At 40.5% G+C, this 25,267-nt stretch overlaps 1 protein-coding gene across 14 annotated transcripts in view; it reads right to left on the bottom strand.

Moving 5' to 3' along the window:
• The window catches only part of anks1b (ankyrin repeat and sterile alpha motif domain containing 1B), an 865,501-nt gene that overhangs the window by 340,961 nt on the left and 499,273 nt on the right, over positions 1-25,267 (bottom strand). For all 14 annotated transcript variants that reach the window (XM_041202975.1, XM_041202978.1, XM_041202973.1 and 11 more), the window contains one exon: positions 22,423-22,598. In XM_041202975.1, coding sequence (XP_041058909.1) covers positions 22,423-22,598 — 176 coding nt within the window. The remainder of the gene's footprint in view (positions 1-22,422; positions 22,599-25,267) is intronic.

Consider the following 25,267-nt stretch of genomic DNA (forward strand, 5'->3'; position numbering starts at 1 on the left):
TTGACACTACTCCTTGAATTGCTACCTCTACCCAAGCCTGATCCCTCACCCCTCTTGTTTAGTTTAAAGACTTCTCTAATTCTCTAGTTATGTGATTTGTGAGGACACCCAGCACGGTTCAGGTGTAAACCATTCCAACGGTACAGCCCCTCCTTTCTCCAGTACTGATGCCAGTGCCCCACAAACTGGGACCCAATTCCCCCACACCAGTCCTTGAGCATTTGTCTCTCTCATCTTAATTCCCCTTTGCCAATTTCCGTGTGGCTCAGGTAATAATCCAGAGATTATTATCTGAGGTTCTGCTTCTTAATTTGGTACCTAGCTCCTCATACTGACTTTGCAGAACCTCTTTCCTAGTTCTACCTATGTCATTGGTACCTACATAGACCACGACAACTGGATCCTCCACCCCCGCTGCAAGTTCCTCTCCAGCCCTGAGCAACTGACCTGAACCCTGGCATCGGTCAGGCAACATAGCTGTCTGGACTCTCTTTGCTGCAGAGAACAGTGTCAATCCCTCTCAATATACTATCCCCTGCTACCACTACATCCCTTTTTGCCCCCCCTGCTTGAACGGCTTCCTATACCACAGTGCCATGGCCGGCCAGCTCATCCACCTTGCAGGCTTCGCTTTCATCAACACAGGTTGTGAGCACCTCAAACCTGTTTGACAATTGCAAAGCCTGAGGCTCCTCCCTACTGTCTGCTCGGTCCCATTACCTGCCTCACTGACAGTCACATCCTCCCGTCCCTCACTGCTGACCAAAACAGATGGCCTTCTTCTAAGAGGTGTGACTGTCTTCCGAAACAAAGTATCCAGGTATTTCTCCCCCTCCCTTACGTTGCACAGTATCTGCATTCGGCTTCCAGATCAATAATCCTGATCCAGAACTCAAGCTGCTTACACTTCTGGCAGACATGTTTGTCATGGGTCGCCTTGACGTCCAAAAGCTCCCACATCTCACAGCTGCAACATAACACCTGTCTTGCCATTCTAACTTATGTTATTTAGTTAATTTACTTTAATTGCTTGCTTCCTACATATGTTATAATTTACTGTGTTTATTGAATGCTAGTGCCACTGACAACTAAAAGTTACATGCTTCTTAACTACAAGGTATGTGTTTTAGATGTTTGTTTAAATTACTTAATTTTTATTCCTTTTTTAACTTTATTGATTGATTTTAATTTTAAAGTTTTCAAATTTTGGTTTATTATTTTGAAGTTTTAGTTCTTCTTATTTATAGATCTACCTTAACTCGCCTGTACTAAGCTGTTTTCTCACACACTGGCTGTTAGACTGAGCACTTACCGGCCAAACAACTTACTAGCTTCCTGTGACATGACAGTTGTTTTTTTTTCCTGGACTGCAGCTTCCCAGCAGCTGAAACAGTGAAACAGCGTGTTCCTCAGCTCTGCTCCTCACTCGAATTCCCGGTCTGTATTTGGAGGCCGATTGTCTCCCGCAGGTCCGTTCTGGCCAACTCCCAGAAAGGTACCCAAGGTACCCAAACTGAAGTCTCCACAGCTCTCTGCACCCTTTTCAAACTGAAATCCCCGCCGCTCCCTTTTCAAACTGAAGTCCCCGCCACTCTCTGTGCCCTTTTCAAACAGAAGTCCCCACCGCTCTCTGCACCCTTTTCAAACTAAAGTCCCTGCCGCTCTCTGCGCCCTTTTCAAACTGAAGTCCCTGCCGCTCTCTGCGCCCTTTTCAAACTGAAGTCCCCGCCGTTCTCTGTGCCCTTTTCAAACTGAAGTCTCCGCCGCTCTCTGCGCCCTTTTTAAACTGAAGTCTCCGCCGCTCTCCGGGTCCTTTTTATTATTAATTCCCAAGTCTGACTCTCTAAAGTGCCAATGCTCATTTTAGCTATTCTTGTAGAAGCATTTACTGCCTGTTTTTTTATATTTCTTGCTAGTTTTCTCTTATATTCCAATTTCTCCCTCTTTTTTTCCATCATCCTTTGCTGGTTTCTAAAATTTTACCATCGTTTGGCTACCATTAATCTTTACAGCATATTATGCCTTTTCTTTCAACTTGATACCATCCTTAACTTCCTTAGTTAGATGATGCATCCTTCTCAGAGCCTTCTTTTTCAGTGGAATATATCTTTGTTGAGAGTGATGAAATAGCTCCTTAAATATCTGCCACTGCTTCTCTACTGTCTTAACTTTTAAACTTTTTCCCATTCCACTTTAGCCAACTCTGTCTTCATACTCTTGTAATTGCCTTTCTCTTATTCTTTTACAGGATGTGGGCATCACTGGCTAGGCCAGCATTTATTGCCAATCCTTAATTGTCCTTGAGGTGGTGGTGGTGAGCTGCCTTCTTGAACCACTGCAGTCCATGAGATGTAGGTACACCCACAGTGCTGTTAGAAAAAGAGTTCCAGGACTTTGACCCAGTGACAGTGAAGGAATGGCGATTTATTTGCAAGTCAGTGCCCTTGTCCTTCTAGATGGTAGTGGTTGTGGGTTTGGAAGGTGCAGTTTAAGGAGCCTTGGCAAGTTCCTGCAGTGCAACTTGTAGATGGTACACACTTCTGCCACTGTGCGTCGGTGGTTAGGGATTGAATGTGGAAGAGGTGCCAATCAAGCAGGCTGCTTTGTCCCGGATGGTGTCAAGCTTCTTGAGTGTTGTTGGAGTTGCACTCATCCAGGCAAGTGGAGAGTATTCAAGCACACTCCTTACTCGTGCCTTGTAGATGGTGGACAGGCTTTGGGGTGTCAGGAGGTGAGATACTCACCCCAGGATTCCGAGCCTCTGACTTGCTTTTGTGGCCGCAGTATTTATATGCCTACTCCAGTTCAGTTTCTGGTCAATGGTAACCCCCAGGATTTTGATAGCGGGGGTTTCAGTGATGGTAATGGCATTGAATGTCAAGGGATGATGGTTAGAATCTCTCTTGTTGGAGATGGTCATTGTCTTGCACTTGTGTGGTGTGAATGTTACTTGCCATTTGTCAGCGCAAACCTGGATATTGTCCAGGTCTTGCTGCATTTGTACATGGACTGCTTCAGTATCTGAGGAGTTGCGAATGGTGAACAATGTGCACTCATCAGCAAACATCCCCACTTCTGACCTTATGATGTAAGGAAGGTCATTGACGAAGCAGCTGAAGATGGTTGAGCCGAGAACACTATCTCGAGGAACTCCTAGAGTGATGTCCAGGAAATGAGATGATTGACCTCCAACAACCACAACCATTTTCCTTTGTGCTAGTTATGACTCCAACCAGTGGGGAGTTTTGCCCCTGGTTCCCATTGATTCCAGTTTGCTAGGGCTTCTTGATGCTACACTCGGTCAAATATGGTCTTGATGCCAAGGGCAGTCACTCTCACCTCACCCCTGGAGTTCAACTCTTTTATCCATGTTTGAACTAAGGCTGTAATGAGATCAGAAGCTGAGTGACCCTGACAGAACACAAACTGAGCATCAGTGGGCAGGTTATTGCTAAGTAGGTGCTGCTTGATAGCACTGTTGATGACCCTTTCCATCACTGATGATTGAGAGTAGACTGATGGTGTGGTAATTGGCCAGGTTGGATTTGTCCTGTTTTTTTGTGCACAGCACATATCTGGGCAATTTTCCACATTGCTGGGTAGACGCCAGTGTTGTAGCTATACTGGAATAGCTAGGCTAGGGGCATGGCAAGTTCTGGAGCACAATTCAGTACTATTGCTGGAATATTGTCAGGGCCCATAGCCTTCGCAGTATTCTGTGCCTTCAACCATTTCTTGAATTGATTTGGCTGAAGACCGGCATCTATGATGCTGGGTTCCTCTGGAGGGGGCCAAGATGGATCATCTACTCGGCACTTCTGGCTGAAGATTGTTGCAAATGCTTCAGCCTTACCTTCTGCACTGATGCTGGACTCCTCCATCATTGAGGATGGGAATATTTGTGGAGCCTCCTCTAGCGAGTTGTTTAATTGTCTACCATCAGTCATGACTGGATGTGGAAGAACTGCAGAGCTTAGATTTGATCGTTGTTTGTGGAATTGATTAGCTTGGTCTATCACTTGCTGCTTGTACTGTTTGGCATGCAAGTATTCCTGTGCTGTAGCTTCACCGGATTGACACTTCATTTTTAGGTATGCCTAGTGCTGATCCTGGCATACCCTCTTGCGCTCTTCATTGAAACAGGGCTGATCCCTTGGCTTGGTGGTATTGGTAGAGTGGGGGATATGCCAGGCCATGAGGATACAGATTGTGGTTAATATTAAGTTTAAGACACTGGTTTCAGACCCATATTTCTCACCCTCAAACTGAAAGTGAAATTCTATCATTTTATGATCACACCTACTTAGAGGATCCTTTACTATGAGGCCATTAATTAACCCTGTCTCATCATTGCCAGGTCTAAAATAGCCTGTTCCCTGATCGGTTGTAATGTTCTAAGAAACTATCCTGAATACACTATGAATTCATCCCCCAGGCTCCCTTTGCCAATTTGATTCATTCAATTAACATGAAGACTAAAATCACCAATAATTATTACAGTCTCTTTGTTACAAGCCCCTCATTAAGCCCTGCCAGGGGGGCCAATAAACCACTCCCACCAATGACTTTTCTCCTTTGCCATTTTTATCCTCACCCAAACTGATTCTATATCTTGACCTTCCAAACCAAGATAATTTCGCACTACTGCAATAATCTCATCCTTTATAAATAGAGCCACACTACCTTCTTTTCTTTCTGTCCTTCCAAAATGTCAAATACCCTTGTATATTCAGGTCCCAGCCATGGTCATTTTGTAGCTATGTCTCTGTAATGACTATATCATACTCATTTATTTTTATTTGTGCTATCAATTCATCCATCTTGTTATGCATTCAGTTGAAGAGCCTTTAATTCAGTCTTTTTACCATTTTTCCCTACGCTGACCTTATTTGCTGATGCACTTTTATGTTTGTACATTCAGTTCCTTCCTGTCATACTCTGGTTATCATTACCATATCACTACCCTGCATTATTGTCTTGTCCTTTCATTTTAACTTTCCCAACTCTCCCCTCACATGAACCCTCTCCCCTCAACCCACTACCTAGTATAAAGTTCTCTCTACAGCCTTAGCTATATAATTCGCCAGAACACTGGTCCCAGCACGATTCAGATGAAGGCTTTCCCAGCCTCCCTCTTTTCCCAGCACTGATGCCAGTGCTTCATGAATCAAAACCCATTTCTACCACACCAATCTTTGAGCTATGCATTTAATTCTCTGATCTTATTTGCTCTACACCAATTTGCTTGTGGCTCAGGTAGCATTCGAGTAATTATTACCTTTGTGGTTCTGCTCTACAGTTCAGCCCTAGTTGCTCATACTCCAACAACAGGTCCTCTTTCTTAATCCTACCTACGTCATTGGTACCCACATGGACCACGACAAGTGGATTCTTCCCCTCCCACTTTAAGTTCCTCTCCAGCCCCATGGAGATGTCCTTAACCCTGGCAACGGACAAGTAACAGCCTTTGGGACATAAGGTCATGGCTGCACAGAATAGTATTTATGCCACCAACTAAACTGTCCCCTACTACATCTGCATTTCTTCTTATTTCCCTTCTTGATTGGCCCCCAACACCATGGTGCTGAGGTCAGTTTGCTCCCCCATCCTGCAGTCCCTGCTCTCATCCACACAAGCTGCAAGAATCGGGCCTGTTAGACAATTGCAAGAACTGAGACTCTTCCAGTGCTACCTCTGGACCCCCATACCTGCCTCACTTACAGTCACACTCGCCTGTCCCTGATCACGGACCAAATCTGAAGTACCTAACCTAAAGGGTGTGACCCGAAACAAAGCGTCCAGCTAACTTTCCTCCTCACTGATGCATCACAGTGTCAGGAGCTTGAACTCATCAATTCGGAATCAAAGTTACTTGAGTTGCAGACACTTATTGCAGATAGGATTGCTGTGGATCACACAGGTGCCCACCAGCTCCTGCATGCTTAAAATTACAGGAAATGTATAACATTGTAGATCATATTGCTTGTTTCTTTAAAAACATACAAGTTGACAAAGGAACTTCGAATATAATTATATAATGATTTCCATTGGTTGTGACTTGTGTAGTCAGTCACCAATAGCACTATAACTAACTGAACACATGCTGCCTATGGCACAGTATGGTGAACGTATAGATATTAAACTTATACTTGTACATTTCAGAGATCATTTAAAAAATACCCAGCACCAATAAAATTTTCAGTCAGTTTGACAACTGAAACACTGGGCTTTACATTCTGGTGAATTACTCCATTTAAAACCACTTAGAAAAGCTGATTTTAAGCTGAATGCTCAATTTATTAACATATTCCAATACTTTGATCTGAAAATCAAAGGATGATAACAAAAGCCGGGATTTGCATTTCATAAGATGCACCGCATATTATTCCAGATTTTAATTTGCATTGACATCATTCATAAGGTCTGAGAGGAAATCTGATTACCCCATAAAACAGTGAACCAAAATATTAATGGATTCTGGTAAGTCAGTTTTGATTTAACAATGGCACAAGAAATAATATAGCTACAACTGAAAACTCTGTAGTGCCACCATTAGCCATTGTAGTTTTCAATTTTATGCTCATATTTTCACTATGCCTGCAGCTTATGATGATTCTGATGGCCCTGTGTGAAACCCTTCTACTGATTGCAGCTCCCAGGGCTGCTCATAATTCAGATACATAACTGTTGAGATGCAGCTTTTTCTTTTCAACTGTAAAAGATTTCTTGGTCGATTTTATTTCACCAGGAACACTGCATCAATCATTCAATGGCATTTGTATTGTGGTCTGCACTGTAATGCCCTTACTCTGTAATCTCCCTACAGGGTATACTGATGGCAACCACAAACAGCACTGGCAACCATGACTAAAATCCATTTATTCACAATTGTACATCAACATGTATTATTGTGCATTAATGCAAGGCAAGTCACTGAATATCAGATAAAGGCTCTGAATGGCAATATTGTGCAAGTTATTCAATTGTAGTAAACCAAATGAGAGCATTTCCCTCCACTCATTTATTGTGTCAATGTTATAGATTACGAACAATTCTGCACATGGGGCAACTGTGTGCCACTAAAGCTGTAATCATGTTTGTTTGCAGAGCTGATCTTCCTATAGTTAGGTGGCAAGATAGATTTACACGTTTTACCATTAAAGATTAAAATTTATGATTTAAGACTTTTCTGAACACCCTGTTGACCTTGTATGACAGCATTGTTGAATTGAAGCAGAGCATTCCTCAAAGAGCTGAGTTTTCTAAAAACCCATAATTTGTATTGTAGCTTTGCAGCGAATGTGTCACTGGGCTTACCATGTGTCTGCAGCCAGATCTATTATGCGTCATGTTCACTCTCTCATGTATTATTAAGTGCATTAGTCATACCAGCAGTGTCACATTTATAAATCTGCAGGTAATCTATGACTAACATGGAGACATTGTGCTATACATCATAAATCATATCACTCTTTTCCAATTCTTGTTAATTTATTGGTCTTCATTGGACAGATGGGGAAATAAGGTTACAGTAAGATTTTCTACCATTTTAAATTTGTAATGTTTGCAGATTTGTTGTACATTCCTGAATCAATCCTTTGTTTTAAAGAACATGTTTTAAATCTGAAAGAGTTAATGAATGTGGCATACAGTAATTTGTTGTATTGTGACTAAGATGGTACACAACAGCTTGAAATCAACAGCAGTGAGCTGAATTACACTGTGGGAATATCAGCACATGGAGTGTGTTTCTTTTTGTGAATGTAAGAATGTATTTCTTTTAAATTGCCTTTGTTCCTTATTTCCACCCTTTCATCTTACCAAGCCTCTGAACCAATTGCTACAGGATGTGTCAGTGACCCAGTGATGACACCCCCACCCCATCCCACCCCACGTTAATAGTGGGACGGAAGATCAGCTGTTTGGTGCATTTATCAAGATGCAGCTCAGGAACCCCATACTGTGTGGGATAAGAAGAGAAAACATAGTAATCATCCCCCTTGTATCATTCTATAGAAATGTAAAGAAAACTGTAATTGAATATCCAGTATCTTCAATCCCAATGGCACAAGAAAAGAAGAAAACAAAATGTGTCTATATATAATGTGTTCAAATACTGCTCTGGTATGAAGATATCTGGTGAACTGCTGGGATAGAGAAACACAAGAATCATTGATCTAGCTCATGGTGTCTGACTTGGGCACCACTGATGCTCACAGGAGCTGCAAATGAAGAGAAACATTCTACTCTTCAGCATTATTAGCCTTCCCTTTGATAAAAAGGAAGGCTTGCATTTATCTAGGGCTTTTCACGACCACCAGATGTCTTAAAGCACTTTACAGCCAGTGAAGTACTTTGGAAGTGTAATCACTGTCGTAATGCAGGAAACACGCACAACAAACTCTCACAAATAACAACATGATAAAGACTAGGTAATCTGTTCTTGAGACATTGATTGAAGAATAAACTTTGGCCAGGACACCGGGGATAACTCTCCTGCTTTTCTTCAGAACAGTGCCATGTGATCTTTTACATCCACCCAAGGAGGCATGTGGGGTTTCAATTTAATGTCTCATCTGAAAGACAGCACCTCCAACAATGCAGCACTTCCTCAAAGAGTCTGCCAAGCTTTTGTGCTCAAGCCCTGGAGCAGGAGTTGAACCTGGAACCCTGTGATTCAGGGGCGAGAGTGCGACCAACTGAGCCATAGTTTACACTCATAAGCAGATTTTCTGCCCCATCCATAAACTAGAACAAAATGATTTAAATGGCTGGAGAAATTGTACTCAACTCTGGAGCTCCTTTTCTACCTCATTAACTCAGCTGTCCAAACTGGGGGATTAGCACTGGAGTCCAGTGGGCACAGGATAAAGTGAGGAGTGTCAGGAGGGGCCACGACTGTCCCCCATCATTTTGAGGCCAGCCAACATGTCTTTGGAAGACCACTCCAAGGAACATCTGTCACCCATCTTCAAGCTCCACCTGTGCCCTACAAATCTGTGCAGTTTCCAGCTCTGCCTTCACAATACATGTATTAATATTCTCCAGTTCACAGTCCCAGTCCCCTTCCTGTAAAGTCAGTCAAATCTTGAGTTTGGTTTACCCATTTCTAACCCACCATCACCCCCAAAATTGCATGCCCCCAAGCAGTGCAAACTAGTGGTGCCATTACTGGAGAATGCAGTGTCTCCCAAGACTGAAAGTCACAATTAGACATGGGAATTGTCCTGCTTGGGTGACTATCTCATTCCTGGCAGCTGCAAAGGGGTGAGGAGGGAGGCAGGAACAGACAGCAGAGATATAACTCCAGCTGGACTAAATAAATTGCTATAATGACCTTGTAAAAGACACATAAAAACCATTAATTTAATCAGAAAGAACAGAAACATCTTAATGTTGGCATGCCTACTTCATCCCGCTATAAATAGGGAATTTTAATTATGGACCCAGTGGGGGGGCTGCTCTATCTTTAAAATCCAACTGCCTTTATTTTAACAATTGCTTTTAACACTGCGATAAATCTATCAACATATTTTGATGAAAGTAATTCATTTTCTTACATTTTACTTTTATTAAGTTGTTGTAGTAAGCACAGCAATCAGTATATGGTTGTCACCATTTGTGTTCACTGTAATACATTCACATTTAAAAAGAATGTAATGATGGCTTCATATCACATTAAATCCACTGTGACCTGCAAACAAATTAATTTCTTTATAATTCCATAATTATTCACTTAAATGCCCTTACTAATCTCCCTATATGGGCTTTATTAGGCAAAATTCTATTTTACCAATGGTACTTACAAAGGGATAATAGAGTACAATTTTTAATTACATTTCCCTTTAATATGATTCAATCCAAATTTTATAATCTGGGTGCCTTGCTATATTTTAATCAAGTACCTACCTCTGGTTTCCCGACTTGTGGCAGAGACAATTAAATTCACTATTTCCAGCTCAAAGTGTCAGTTAATACTTGGACAATGACGAGAACATGTCACTTGGAGCAACTAAAACACTCCAGGACAGTTCAGCCATTTAAACATGCTCACTGCTGTGTGATACGTAAACAAGAATGAGACACATTTACTTTAAGATTAGCAAGGGATAGTATGAGGGAGCCCTTTGTTAAGCCACCTTACTGACTGCCAGGCCATGCAACTGAAATAAAATGCCACTGCCACATACTTGCAGGTTTGGGCTTCAGCCTTCCTGTGTCAGTGGAGATTGAAATCCTTTGGTACACTGCTAACGGCAAGGAACTGAATTTATTTTTTATAGAGAGTTGAAGACTTGATTTAGTGTAACAAAGGTCTGTGTGAATGGGGCTAACAAGCTGTTATTGTGTACAAAGAAGAGAAGGAAATTAAATCTAAATGGTTAGAAATCAAACTTCAGCTTGGATATATTAACCCTGCTATTTTACAGCACATAGTCCATTGAAGGAAAATGTTTTTGTAAGAGGGAATCAGTATTTCCTAATGTGTGAATTTTATAAAATAAATTAATGAATTTTGCATGAAAAAAATGATAACTTATGAAAGTCAAATTCCAGACGACATTACTTGAATTTATGTATCTTCACTGAAAAGCCAGGTAACTAGTGATGGTTTGCTGGGTTCTAGGAGAAGGCTGCCATCTGCTGACAATACAAGGTTAATACAGAATTAATTCACTATTTTCCAGATCTCTGATCTGAAAGTCATTTGTTGCATTGTAACCTCTCCAGTGGTTAAAAAATTAAGGTTTTAACCCATTCAAACTTGCACAGAGTTAATATTGGGCCTTAACACTCCTCTGCACAGGGCAAAATATATTTACATGTGAGGACTGTGGATTTTGCAAGAATTGGGATTATTTTTGTACCATTGCACTTTATTGCTCTCAGACTGAGCATCATGTATGCTCAGAGATAAAAAAAAAACTGCGGATGCTGGAAATCCAACACAAGAACAGAATTACCTGGAAAAACTCAGCAGGTCTGGCAGCATCGGCAGAGAAGAAATGAGTTGACGTTTCGAGTCCTCATGACCCTTCAACAGAACAAGGTGAATCCAATGAAGGGGTGAAATATAAACTGGTTTAAGGTTTGTGTGTGTGTGTGTGTGTGTGTGTGTGTGTGTGTGTGTGTGTGGGGGGGGGGGGGGGGGCGGGGGAGAAGTGGAGGGGGGTGGTGTGGTTGTAGGGACAATCAAGCAGTGATAGAAGATCATCAAAAGATGTCACAGACAAAAGAACACATGGGTGTTGAAATTGGTAATATAAATCTAAACAAATGTGCTAATTAAGAATGGATAGTACTGAACATCAAGCCATTGTTTCCAGGACTGTCACTGACCTCATCTCCTCTGGGGATCTTACTCCCACAGCTTCCAACCTGATAGTCGCCCAACCTTGGACAGCCCGCTTCTACCTCCTACCCAAAATACACAAACAGAACTGTCCCGGTAGACCGATCGTGTCAGCTTGCTCCTGCCCCACAGAAACATTTCTCATTATCTTGACTCCCTTCTCTCTCCCCTTGTCCAGTCCCTTCCTACCTACATCCGTGATTCCTCTGACACCTTACGTCACATCAACAATTTCCAGTTCCCTGGCCCCAACCGCTTCCTCTTCACCATGGATGTCCAATCCCTCTACACCTCCATCCCCCACCAGGATGGTCTGAGGGCCCTTAGCTCCTTCCCCGAACAGAGGCCCGAACAATTCCCATCCACCACTACTCTCCTCCGTCTGGCTGAATTTGTTCTCACACTGAACAATTTCTCCTTCAACTCCTCTCATTTCCTCCAAATAAAAGGTGTGGCTATGGGTACCCGCATGGGCCCCAACTATGCCTGTCTCTTTATGGGGTATGTGGAACATTCCTTGTTCCGGTCCTACTCTGGCCCCCTTCCACAACTCTTTCTCCAGTACATCGATGATTACTTCGGTGGTGCTTCATGTTCTTGTCGGGACTTGGAAAAATTTATTAATTTTGCTTCCAATCTCCACCCCTCCATCATTTTCACGTGGTCCATCTCTGACACTTCCCTTCCCTTCCTTGACCTCTCTGTCTCAATCTCTGGTGATAGACTGTCCACCAATATCCATTACAAGCCTACCGACTCTCACAGCTACCTTGACTACAGCTCCTCACACCTGGTTCCTGTAAGGACTCCATCCCATTCTCTAAGTTTCTTCGCCTCCGTCGCATCTGTTCCGATGATGCTACCTTCAAAAACAGTTCCTCTGACATGTCCTCCTTCTTCCTTAACCGAGGTTTTCCACCCACGGTCGTTGACAGGGCCCTCAACCGTGTCCGGCCCATCTCCCGCGCATCCACCCTCACGCCTTCTCCTCCCTCCCAGAAACATGATAGGGTCCCCCTTGTCCTCACTTATCACCCCACCAGCCTCCGCATTCAAAGGATCATCCTCTGCCATTTCTGCCAACTCCAGCATGATGCCACCACCAAACACATCTTCCCTTCATCCCCCCTGTCGGCATTCCCTAGGGATCGTTCCCTCCGGGACACCCTGGCTTACTCCTCCATCACCCCCTACTCCTCAACCCCCACCTATGGCACCACCCCATGCCCACGCAAAAGATGCAACACCTGCCCCTTCACTTCTCTCTCCTCACCATCCAAGGGCCCAAACACTCCTTTCAAGTGAAGCAGAATTTCACTTGCATTTCCCCCAACTTAGTCTACTGTATTCGTTGCTCCCAATGTGGTCTCCTCTACATTGGAGAGACCAAACGTAAACTGGGCGACCGCTTTGCAGAACACCTGCGGTCTGTCCGCAAGAATGACCCAAACCTCCCTGCTCTCTTGCCCCCATGTCTGTCCTTGACTTGCTGCATTGTTCCAGTGAAGCCCAACGCAAACTGGAGGAACAATAGCTCATCTTCCGACTAGGCACCTTACAGCCTTCCGGACTGAATACTGAATTCAACAACTTTAGGTCCTGAACTCCCTCCTCCATCCCCACCCCCTTTCTGTTTCTTCCCCCTTCCTTTTGTTTTTTCCAATAAATTATATAGATTTTTCTTTTCCCATCTATTTCCATTATTTTTAAATCTTTTCTGCTCCCCCCACCCCCACTAGAGCTATACCTTGAGTGCCCTACCATCCATTCTTAATTAGCACATTCGTTTAGATATATATCACCAACTTCAACACCTATGTGTTCTTTTGTTCTTTTGTCTGTGACATCTTTTGATGAAAAACAAAAACAGAATTACCTGGAAAAACTCAGCAGGTCTGGCAGCATCGGCGGAGAAGAAAAGAGTTGACGTTTCGAGTCCTCATGACCCTTCAACAGAACTGTTGAAGGGTCATGAGGACTCGAAACGTCAACTCTTTTCTTCTCCGCCGATGCTGCCAGACCTGCTGAGTTTTTTCAGGTAATTCTGTTTTTATCCTGTATGCTCCATTATCTGACCTTTGAAGACCCCGGCTGTTTGTGCTGTATTAACAAGCTTGGGCCCATAAGTTTCTTCTGATATCAACTTCAGTATTTTGAACTGTTCAACCAGTCAGGGAGGAAATTGGCTGATCCTCTGAATCTGGGAAATTCATACAGTGCAACTGTCAGCAAAGAAAATGACAAACTTCAGAGATATCATTCTTAATAACTAAATTCAACAATGAAAGACAAACAGTCATTTGATAGTAAAGAACTTCAGTATTACCGAAAAAAGGCATTTTGTCAAAGCTTTTCGTCTTGCACTCATCAGGATAATCACAAGAATACAAAGGTCAGGGGAAGCAACAATTTTATAAGAATGAGAGGAGAGTGCTGATTGGTTGGCAGGCGGACTCTGATTGGTAGAGGTGTTTCCAAGGAGAATGCACCAGTTAATGGTGGCTGACAGTTAACTGCCAAGCATTGTTTGAAATTTAAATCAGGCAGCTTGACTCTGGTCAAGGCATTGCCCCAAGGATTGAACCAGCGAATGGCTTTCACTTATTTTGTTTAGATGAAACAGGCGCAATGTGTGCGCATGTTTTTTCTGTCTGCAAAGAACAGGGTCCTGTTTATTAATAAATGTATCTTCCAGTACACGCAAATATGCCACACTGCAAGCCCAACTAACAATCTTAAATTGGTTGTTAGTATGATTTTAATTTATGAGGATTATTTAGCAAATGCTGTCCAATCGTGGAATCACATCTAATGTTGTAAACTGTGTTTTGAGTTTTGCAAGTACAGGCTGGTTAGGTACAGTCTGTACTTTGCCCATTGCAAAGAGCAGAAGGGACACGTTGTTTAATACAATCTGCCAGTCTTTGGAACATAGGGCCTACATACCTAGCATCACGCTGACACTGAAATTCATATACCCCATTACTCATTTGTGTGATTGGCAGAACGTCTTTTTGGCTTGACAGCAGCATCCTGTTGCTACTGCATAGTAGCAGCGTGAAACAGTTAGCTTTACCTGCTGCTCAAATTTCATTGAGAATACCACCAGTTAATGGTGACTGACAGTTAACTGCCAAACATTTTGAAATTTAAACCAGAGCTTGACTCTGATTGGTCAAGGCATTGCCATGAGGAATAAACCAGTGAATGGCTATCACTTATTTGTTTAAAAGACAACTTATTTCATGGAAATAAGCTTAGATTAGCCTTCATCTAATATTTGATCTTATTCCATTATTGTCCTCTCCTTTTAAGTCAGATGTAATTTCCAAGGGGAGGAAGGGAAAGTGAGCTGCTCTGAAACGACCCAGCATTACCATTGTGGGTCTAGCTGATAGATGCATCAGTGCCCTCCGCTGTACATCCAACAATTCAGACACAGTGATCTAGAGTTTACAGTACTAGGTTAGGAATCCAGAATTCAAATCCCACCTTGGCAATTTTTGAAACTGAACTCAATAAAACTTGTCATTTGGTGGTTGCATGGAGGTGTATAACTTATCTTGAAAGCTTGTGATTCCTAAAAATCTGCAAATGTTTGACTAATATGCTTCAGAGACTGGAATCTGTTACTCCTACCTGGTGTGGTCTACTTGTGATTCCTGTCCTATATATCAACATTCTCTGAAGTGGCTTAAGAAGCTTATCTGTTACAAAGCCAGCAATTCCATCTCCTTCTCAGGTAGATTAAATAATGTCAACATCGTCCACATCCAGAGGACAAATTCAAAAAAAACCTTGTTGTTATCTGATGATGTATGACATCACCACTATTACGGAGATATTTACAGTGACTTCATCCATTGTAAATATTTTATTAATGCAGACATTACAATTTGTTCCCAATTGAAATAAAATGGTAGCTCTAGTTATTGGCAGTAATTAAGCAATAAACAACATCCTAGATTTACCAAGTATTAAAGGGTCCCACACACAAAGCGTAGATGACAGCAAATAAAATGCTTTTTGTCAAATAAGCATAGATACTAATATTACTGGAGTGTGCTGTATATTTTGGGGGGAAATAAATTAAAATGTAATTCCATTAAAAAACTGCAATAAGATATTTTAATGGAAAAATAAATTAACTACTGATTCACCAATGGGACAATGCCAATTGCGAGTCTGATGTTTAAATTGATAGATGTCCCCTTTCCCGCACTGAGAAATATTGATTCTATTATCATGTATGTTCATTACTGATGTTATTGGGGCAGACTTTACTGTGGTAGGATGTCTAACAGCATCTGCCATTAGTTAGACTTGACACTGCATCCTTCAGCTCAAATATTTTTGCCTACAAAATTGCTTAAAGTGCAAGCTGATTAAGGTGCAGCAGGTAAAACGAAGTATCTGGGAGCTGGATAATCAGAGGAACCAGCGGACTATCTGTTTTATCAATGATGTATAAGAACTGGGAACTGAAGAGCAGAATGACTGAGGTGAGGGAGGAATTAGACAGGGTGAATTCAGAGTCACATCAGGAAGAGAGAGAGAAGTAAAGCAAAGGAAAGAAATAATTGAGAGAAGGGAGAAAAAGGAAAAGAAAAAAAAATAAAAATCTCCCAGCAAAATTCAAATCCTAAAGGAATGAGACTTAACACTTTGATCATTTTCAGTGCCAGACAGGTTGATCATCGGTAATTAACAATTTCACATTTTTAAAATAATACCTATCCTAATAATTAGTAGCCCTAAATATCTATGGTGGGTTTAGTTTGGACCACCATGCAATACAGCAACTTCCTAACATTCGATGCATGTAAATAGTGAGATAGACAGCAAGATGCCATTTTCATGGAACTATAGGTGGAGCGACGCAACTTGAATCAAAAAATTGTAGAATAGTCACAGCACAGAAGTGGCTATTTGGCCCATCATTTCTGTGCTGGTTTTCTGCAACAGCAATTCACCTGGTTCCACTCTCCTGGCTTTTCCCCATCGTCCTACAATTTTTTTTTCTTCAGGTAATTACCCAATTCTATTATGAAGGCCTTAAGTGAATCTGCCTCCACCACAATCTCAGGCAGTGCACCCCAGATCCTAACCACTCGCTGCATATAAAAATTTCTCCTCACGTTGCCTTTGCTTCTTTTGCTAATCCCCTTAAATTAATGCCTTCTGATTCTAGGCCCTTCTGCCAATGGGAACAGTTTCTCCCTATCTATTCTGCCTTGACCCCTCATGATTTTGAATACTTCTATCAAATCTCCTCTTAATCTTCTCTTCTCTAAGGCGAACAGTCCTACCTTCTCCAATCTATCAACATAACTGAAGTTACTGATCCCTTGACCATTCAATTGAATCTTTTCTGCACCCTCTCTAATGTCTTCAGATCTTTCCTGAAGTTCAGTATCCAACAAGTGTTTTATACAGATTTATCATAACTTCCTTGCTTTTGCACTTCATACCCCTTTTCATAAAGCCTAGGATCCCAAATGATTTATCAACCACTTTCTTAAACTGCCCTACCACCTTCAGTGATTTATGAACATATACTCCAGGTATACCTCTGCTCCTGCACCTCCTTTAGAATTGTACCCTGCATTTTTAATTGCCTCGTCTCATTCTTCCTACCAAAATGAATCACTTCATACTTCCCTGCATTAAATTTCATCTGCCACTGAGTTGTCCATTCCAGGTGACAGCCTGTCTATGTCCTTTTGAAGTTTATCACTATACTCATTACATGATCACAATACTTCCAGGTTTTGTGTCATCTGCAAATATTGAAAAATTGCCCTGCACAACTAGGTCTCAGTCATTAATCTATATCTATGTTACGTAACTAATGATGGAAGTTTTGGGATTATTACAGATTCAATAAATTTGATGCTTAAACTCTTTGGACTTAGGTAAGTAGGGTGTATCCCCAAGGGATGAGAATGTGCTCAACACAAGCAAAAAGGTACGTACACCAGTCATGTGAATTCCACAGTAACTTGGTTTGGTGACTGAAATATTTGCTTGGTTTTCTACTTGTATCCCACACACAGATGGCAAAAATTAAGTGGTTGTCATATAAAAATAATGAATTCCTTGATAAATCATATCCCAGTATTAATACAGGAAAACATTGATTATCCATATTGCAAATATTCACCTTGATGATCTGCAAGAATCCCTCATATGAGGCAAGAAATTTGGTTAACAAAAAAGGAAATAAAAACTGATTCTCTGCGCTTATCCCTTTTTTCACAGGTGTCCATTTTCAGTAATAAGCACCTTCCCTGAAGTTTGTTATATTACAAACACTATGGGTCGATTTTCTCATGGGACTGACAACAGCACACATGTTGTTTTTGTGGGGAAGAGTATATTGTCATTTGGTCCCTTTCTCCATTACCCCTAGTTGGGATAGTGGGCAGTTGACTTACCACCAAATCAATTTAATCGCGTAACATGGAAGTCCATGGCGACAGTAGTTTTTCCAATATTCTTCCCGAATCCATGTCCCCATAAAATTAACAAAGCACTACAGGGACACAAGCAGTGAGGCTCTAAAACAAAATTAGTGAAGTCAATTTAGGGCACTTCTGAGACAGAGTATTTATCACCTGAGCGTACCAGATCAATTAGTAGAAGCAGATTGGCTACTCCATATTACTGCCCTGAAGGCAGCATTGACAGAAAACACACTTCAGCTCACAAAGTGGCCACATTGAGAATAGACCAGCTTCCCCCCACTGTTCATTGATGGGTTTGGGATGTAGAAGGCACAATTATTAAACAGATTCCACCAGGTTTGTTAAAGGCTATATTGCATTTTACTTCCCTGAAGAAATCGCAGTAACAAAGTTACCTTCCATCTCAATTGAAAGAATATAATGACTTGTAGATGTGCAAAGAGCATTAGGTCTTTGGAGTGAGTATATTCACTTCACTGTTCGCTTCCTGTGAGAACAAAGCCTGAAGTAAATTAAGCAAAGATCTGCAGGTTTGATAGCAGAGTGTACTGTCTCACATTACTTCCTGGCAATACAGCAATTAGGGAAAACTTTCTCACAGTTTATTTGTAGTGCATCATACAAGAGGGAGCTGGAATTCTGAGGTTAATTCTACCAAATCCAGAATGAAGCCCTTGCTACTGTTTGAGTTCTCTGGGATGCAATATCCCAGCTGAGCGGAAATGAGAGTCATTGAAAGGAATGTAACTAAGTAAGGGAATGCTGAGGGCTGGTTAATTTTTTCTATTGATGCTCTTTCAAAGTATACCCCTGTCCATTTTATGCAACACAGAGAAGGTGGAATGCTCATTTTAAAGCAATGGATAAAAATCAGTTGATTACAGTGCAATCTACTTAGGACTGTAGGCCAAACAGAATTGAACAGATGTAAAATAAAACTGGAGTTTTCTGATATTAATACTATGACCGAAAGTTTTGACATTTTACCATTTCAGGCACTCATTGGGGGTCATTTTCAACTTGACCAAATAGGTGGTAATCTGGCATAATAGATCATTCACCCATTGCATTATCTACCTGGTGCCCATTCCATTGATATCAGCAAAATGATAATTGGACAGATTATTAACAATGACCTACGACTCTTCAGTGCCTCTTGCACTTTAGAAGTGCTTAAAAAAAAGAAACAAATTCAACTTGCTTCTTCAGAATGAGGTAGAAACAATATTCATCAGTTATCTATTGAATAAGATGCCTTTGTTGGAGTTCTGCATGGTCCATTCTTGTTTGCATAATTTGGATGGAAATTGGCAAGGACATTTTCAAGATTTGAAAATTTTGAAATGAAAAGTAGTGTACAAGGGGGACTTAGGTACTATGGCCGGTGCTAGGATTCGAGCAGATGGGAGAACTGATGGTGTAGTGGTAATGTCACTAGACTGGTAATCCAGAGGCCCAGGCTAATTCTATAGGTTCAGACCTCACCATGGCAGCTGGTGGAATTTAAATTCAATTAATAAAAATCTGGAATTGAAAGCTAGTCTCAGTAATGGTGACCATGAAACGATCAAATGTCATAAAATCCTACCTGGTTTACTAATGTCCTTTAGGGAAGGAAATATCAGCCATCCTTACCGGGTCTGGCCTACATGTGGCTTTAGATCTGCAACAATGCGGTTGACTCTGAATAACCCTCCGAAAAGGCCTAGCAAGAAACTCACATCAAGGGCAATTAGGGATGGGCAACAAATTCTGCCCTTGCCAACAACACCCATATCCCATGAAAGAATAAAAACAACCACTGAAGTTATGGAGCTGGCAACCTCATTCTCACAATAAAAAATCTTCCAAAGGAACCAAGGAGGAAGGTTTCTTTTTACATGCCAAGTGCAGTGAAATTGAAAACCCTTTCTTTACAAATTATTTCATTGCACATTAAAACACACAGGAAATCTTTCTCAATATGTCCCTTTGTGCACTTATCTATTTCTCATTGCACTTCCCTCAAAGTATTATTTTGCTGCTGCAATGTTTTACAAGTGGTAATGTTTGATTGGGTGTAAGTGTGAGAACGCATGAGAGAAAACACATCCACATATTTTCTGGCATTCCCCAGGGACTTACTCCTGAGTTGAGGGTCAGTCTTCAGCTTCACAAATATCCAAATTCCCAGGGTCCTGAAGCGAAAGCTGAAAATCCCTGAATGCTCATCTCCAGCTGCTAATGTTAACTGCAAGCTCAGTGTTTCATTGGGAAGATAGTCAAGTCTTGTTACAAGATTTACGACAAAGTGATGATTTTTTTTAATAATGTAACTACTACAGATCTTTATCAAGAATTGTTATAGAAATTAAACGATCACTCCTCTTTCTTAAAGATGTCAATATTTTTCACATCCAACTCATTGCTTAGTGTGAAGCTAAACAAGAAGGAAATGTATGCTCGCAGAGGAGCTGTACTAATCATGAAAATAAGAAAGTTATTCTCACAGTTGTATTAAGTGTTTAATGGATTAAGTCATTCGGACAAGTTGCATGAGCTTGGTTTGTATTCTCTTGAGTTTAAAAAGTTGACAGATGATCTAATTGAAAAGTTTAAAACGATAAAATAATTCAATAGAGTAGATGCTGAGAAACTATTTCCTCTAGCGTGGGAATCCAGATCAAGGCAACATAATCTAAAAATTAGAGCCAGACATTCAGAAATGAGATCAGGAGGCATTTTTTTTCCACCCTAAGGGCAATGGAAATATGAAATTCTCTGTCTAAAAAGGCTGTTGATGTGTGCAATTAAACTAAAATCAGTACAATACACAATAAAATTTGTAAACCCTCAATAAAGCTTATACCTGTCTGGGAGTGGAGTTGTGGTCTCAGTTTGAAGTGATATCCAAAAAGCTTCTTTTGATGCTTTCCTGGCACGTGCTCAAGTCTCTGGAGTGGACCTTGAACCCACAACTTTCCGACTCAGAAGCCAGCATGCTGCCACTGTGCCAAAGCTGACATTTACCATTGTAAATTTTAAACTCCCCAAAGCACTATTAGATTCCAGCGGCCCATTCTGATTCTATCTAATCCTGGACCCCTTCCAGATGCTCCCAGGAGCTAAGGTTTCAATTAAGTTCCTCTTCAATTTTGCTTTGTCAATTGTTATAGAATAGTTGCATCCTCTGGCCAGATGGCGGAGGAATAGGCTATGGGTGGAATTTCACTACGGCAGGATTTTACGATCCCACTGAAGTCAATGGGATTTTAAAGGCTTGCCACATTTTATGGCCCTGCACCCACTATGATGGGGCCGTAAAATTCCGCCCTATGTCTCTGAATCCATATTTAAATTGTGTTACCACTTAATAAATAATTAAACAATATATTTATCACCAAACCATAATAATTTACTAGGATATTCAGCACCTACTTACGCTGTGTGTTTCCCGTCCATAAAATTTAGTTTCGTCTGTCACACTTTTACAATGTCAACATGTCACATAAAAAACTCTGTAAAGACTCAATGCAAAACAGTACCTAAATGTCAAACATTTTGCTGTGATAACCCAATCACATCACTCAAAATAATTTTTGGAAGAAGGGTTTTGTCTGCTTTTTTTCAGCAACTTAAATTTCTCATTCAATATCAAGCTTTAAAAATCTAAAAATAAATGTCAAATTACATATTTTTTAACAATATTATTGCATTTACCCATTAAACTGTCTTCTGTGCTTTATGTAAATACCTACATTAAAGCTTTTCATTCAAAACCTCAAACGTCTCAAAAGCCTGGACTTCAATGGGATATTTTCACCCTCAAATTGTTGCACAGAACTTTCAATCACACTTTTAAAGTCTGAGTACGTGTAGTTTTCAGAACTTCCTATAAACTAGATGTTGAATTCTTTCAGACTTATTTAGGCAAGTAGTAGACCCCACTTTAGTATTATCTAATTGTGGACCCATTCCTGATGCTCTCAGAACCAAGGGTTGTAATAAACTTCGTAATAAGATGCATTCATACATAGTGGTTACCTTCCTATTCACAGCATGGACATACACGGTAAGCCCACTGATGGCTGATTAGAGGTTCTGAGCTTGTCTCTCTGCAATCTAATCTCAACAAGCATTGACACTGGACACATCAATGCTTGCTGTTATACATAATGCCTTCCAGCAGTTGCCATTCCATACATCAGTTTCCTCATCAGCTGTAAAATGCTAGTTAATAAATGTTGTGATTATCAAAATATAACATCAGCGGTATTCATTTTTAAATGTGCATTTTAGTATTAATCAGCTGAAAGCCTTTAATTAGGTGCAGAATCAGCAGTATATTTTTAGAAGGTTGAGGAGCTAGTAACTATTCAACAATAGAAAATTCTCAATGAACCAAATTAAAATAGTAATGATAAAACGTTGACTGTATATTTAAAATCCAGGGATAGTCTTAGTTAATTCAGGACATTAGTCTTGATTTCAGTAACACTTAAAGACACATAGATGCAGTTTCCAGCTCATAAAAGACCAAAACGAACTATGAATCAAACAAAAGAAAATGTCCTCTGGAACATTTGTTCTTTAAGTGAGTTTCTTACTCTGCTGAACACTAACCTTGGAATGTTTGGGCTGGTTTTCACACTTGGCAGCATCATCATCAGAAACCTTTGCACTGGTAAAACTGTCCATAGAGCATGAGGAAACTGCTTGGCACAAATCATCAAAATCTTTGTCCTGGCTCTCTCTGATTTCCAACAAAAGCTTCGATAGCTCCCCAGTTAGTGCTTCACCTGCCAACAAAGGATGCAAAATTATTCTTGTGAAATTGAAAATGTTCAACGCTTGAATAGAAAAGTAATCATAGGAATTATGTTTATAGATGAATTGTAGTGGTAAAGCTATGGAAAGGGTTTAATACATTTAGAGAATACATACTTCATTTGATAACTTGGCATTGCTTATGACTTGTGGGTCGTGATACAGTTCAACTTGTTTGTAAATCATCAGTAACTTGAAAAATTATAGCCAACTGCTTGATGTGATGCTGATTTAATTAGTATTACTGGTTTTAAATTCCAAACAATTATGTCTTGTCAAAAATTTAATATATTTGTACGCAAGGAAGGTCCAAATTATTTTCATCACTGAAGATAATGAATGTTCTTCATAAGGCTGCAGTTTGGAAGTCAGCATGCACTCTGTCATATGGTTTATCCTGCCAAACAAGGTACATTGAGGTTGGACAGGCCAGCTCGATCCCTTATAAAAACCCACGGCTGTGAAATTCTGCACTTCTATATTTAATATACTTCACAAGGTCTTAAACAAAAAGGAAGCCTTTTCTCTCATTTTTCACTTGCATCATTTAGTCTACGTTTGGAGGTACATGAGTCCTAATCTCTCAAAACGACTAAGAGGTTAGGGATTCTCTTCCATTGTGTGCAATCCCTTAGATAATCAACTGGGAACCAGAAACAGTGGTGAGGGAGAAGCCAGAGGATGAATCAGGGCTTTTGCAAAGGGGTGTAATTTTCACAGATTTTGCAGATTCTGTGACCAAGTGACAACCATAATTTTCCAATGACTTTGCCTATGACTCAGTTAACAAATGTAAATTATAATTCACAAAAGTAAATTATAGCAATCCCAACTCTGTTGGGTTAGCAGATCTCATCCAGGCAGAAGTGGGGGTTCTTCAACTGGCCTCTGTGTCCCTGATGGGCAGTGGATAAGTTCGTCATCATGATCATTACCCAGTCACTTCAAAAGTGCATGTCTACATCTTTTGTAGGAGCCTGCCCATCCCCCACCTCACCTAGCAGCCAGAGTCAAACACCACCCTTAGGAGAGGAAGGCAGAAAGTTGAAAACTCTGGATGAAGAATGCTGAGGCAGCATGTCAAGCAAGTTTCCATGGTTACAGCTATCACTGAGCCCATGAGTGACTTCACGAGCATTTAAAGCTAATTATTCTAGTTAAAATTACAGTGATATTCATTAAAATACATTTTTATTTCTAACATAAGCACATGATATGTATAATTCCATTTATAAGAGTAATTATAAGCCATGCAATCAGTTCATCATTCATGAGCAATCTCACAATTCTTACTTATGATGATGGTTATCACAATGTACAATATTACAGCAATGAATATTTTTATAATAATGGCATATTAACTGAAAAGTTATTCTATTCTACCCTTCTGTGAGAAATAAGACTATGCGATTCTGCAGTTATTATGTCATCATTACTGTTCTGACAATTTAATGAATGGAATGTCTAAACTCGTTTTAATATAAGATCTGAGGAGCCCGAATAAACACCACAGGTTATTTGCACTTGCTACATTGAAACCTGGCAATACATTGCAACTGTATATTATGTTTTCTATGTTCAGCTGTGAGTGCCAGACAGTATATAATTTCAGGATCCAAGATGTAACTGTAAGATAATCAAACTGTAATATTGCCAATGACTGTCTCCAGGATGCCCAAATAAGTTCCTATTAATATTCATTTTTACAGTGAAGCCTTCACCATCAGATTATTCTACATTCACTGCTAGGACACAAGGGTATCCCTCATGTTTATCACTGGCGTTCACTTTGTATTGTTCCCAGCCTCTTTTAAAATCTCCATCTTGTTGAGGAGGAGAGAAGCAACACCAGATGAAATCAGTTCACTTGGATAGGGCAGTGAATCAACGGGGAGCTGATGAACCTGTTAGTCTCCACATTAGCAAATTTGAAAGCAAGCATCAGGATCCATTTACATTTGAAAATGACCCAGCTCATAGAGTGTCAACTGACAGCTGCAATTAGAACTGCTTAGGAATCATGCAGAGTAGAACATTACAACACATGTTAAAATTCCCAAAGAGCTGTCCATATAAAACACCTTCAGCAAAAAAAAACGCTGACTGGGATTGTTTACAGCATTTTTGATAAATAAGTTCAAATTTGATGACGTAGAAACAAACCTGAAAACTTCAGTATCAATGGATACTGGAGAATAGAGAAAGGAATAAAACAGAATGGTAATGTTGACTGAATGCTCAGTGCATACATTTAAGCTACATAAAAATACTGTGAAGCATTTTTATTGGCTAAGGTCATTTAAATGACTAAGGTCATTTACAATGAAACGAGCATGCAAAAAAATCACAGGAGGCAAAATGGCATCACAAATTCTACAATTTTGATTACTAGATGTTTTATTAAAATGAACAACTGGTCACCTAAGACTGGCATTTGACTGAAACCAGCTGAGGCATGGGGTAAGTGCATAAAGGCCTCATTGCATCCTTGGTCTTGAAACATGTAGGGAAATGAGCTTCGACATTTTTGTTGGTGGATGTTGTCTTTTGTGCTAAACAATTAAGCTGTGCTACAGAAGTGAACTAAAAACAAGAGCATTGTTGCAGAGAAATTAGGTTATTCTGTGTGCAATGCAGTGAT

This window comes from Carcharodon carcharias, chromosome 13, assembly GCF_017639515.1.
Source record: "Carcharodon carcharias isolate sCarCar2 chromosome 13, sCarCar2.pri, whole genome shotgun sequence".
Taxonomy (NCBI): Eukaryota; Metazoa; Chordata; class Chondrichthyes; order Lamniformes; family Lamnidae; genus Carcharodon; species Carcharodon carcharias.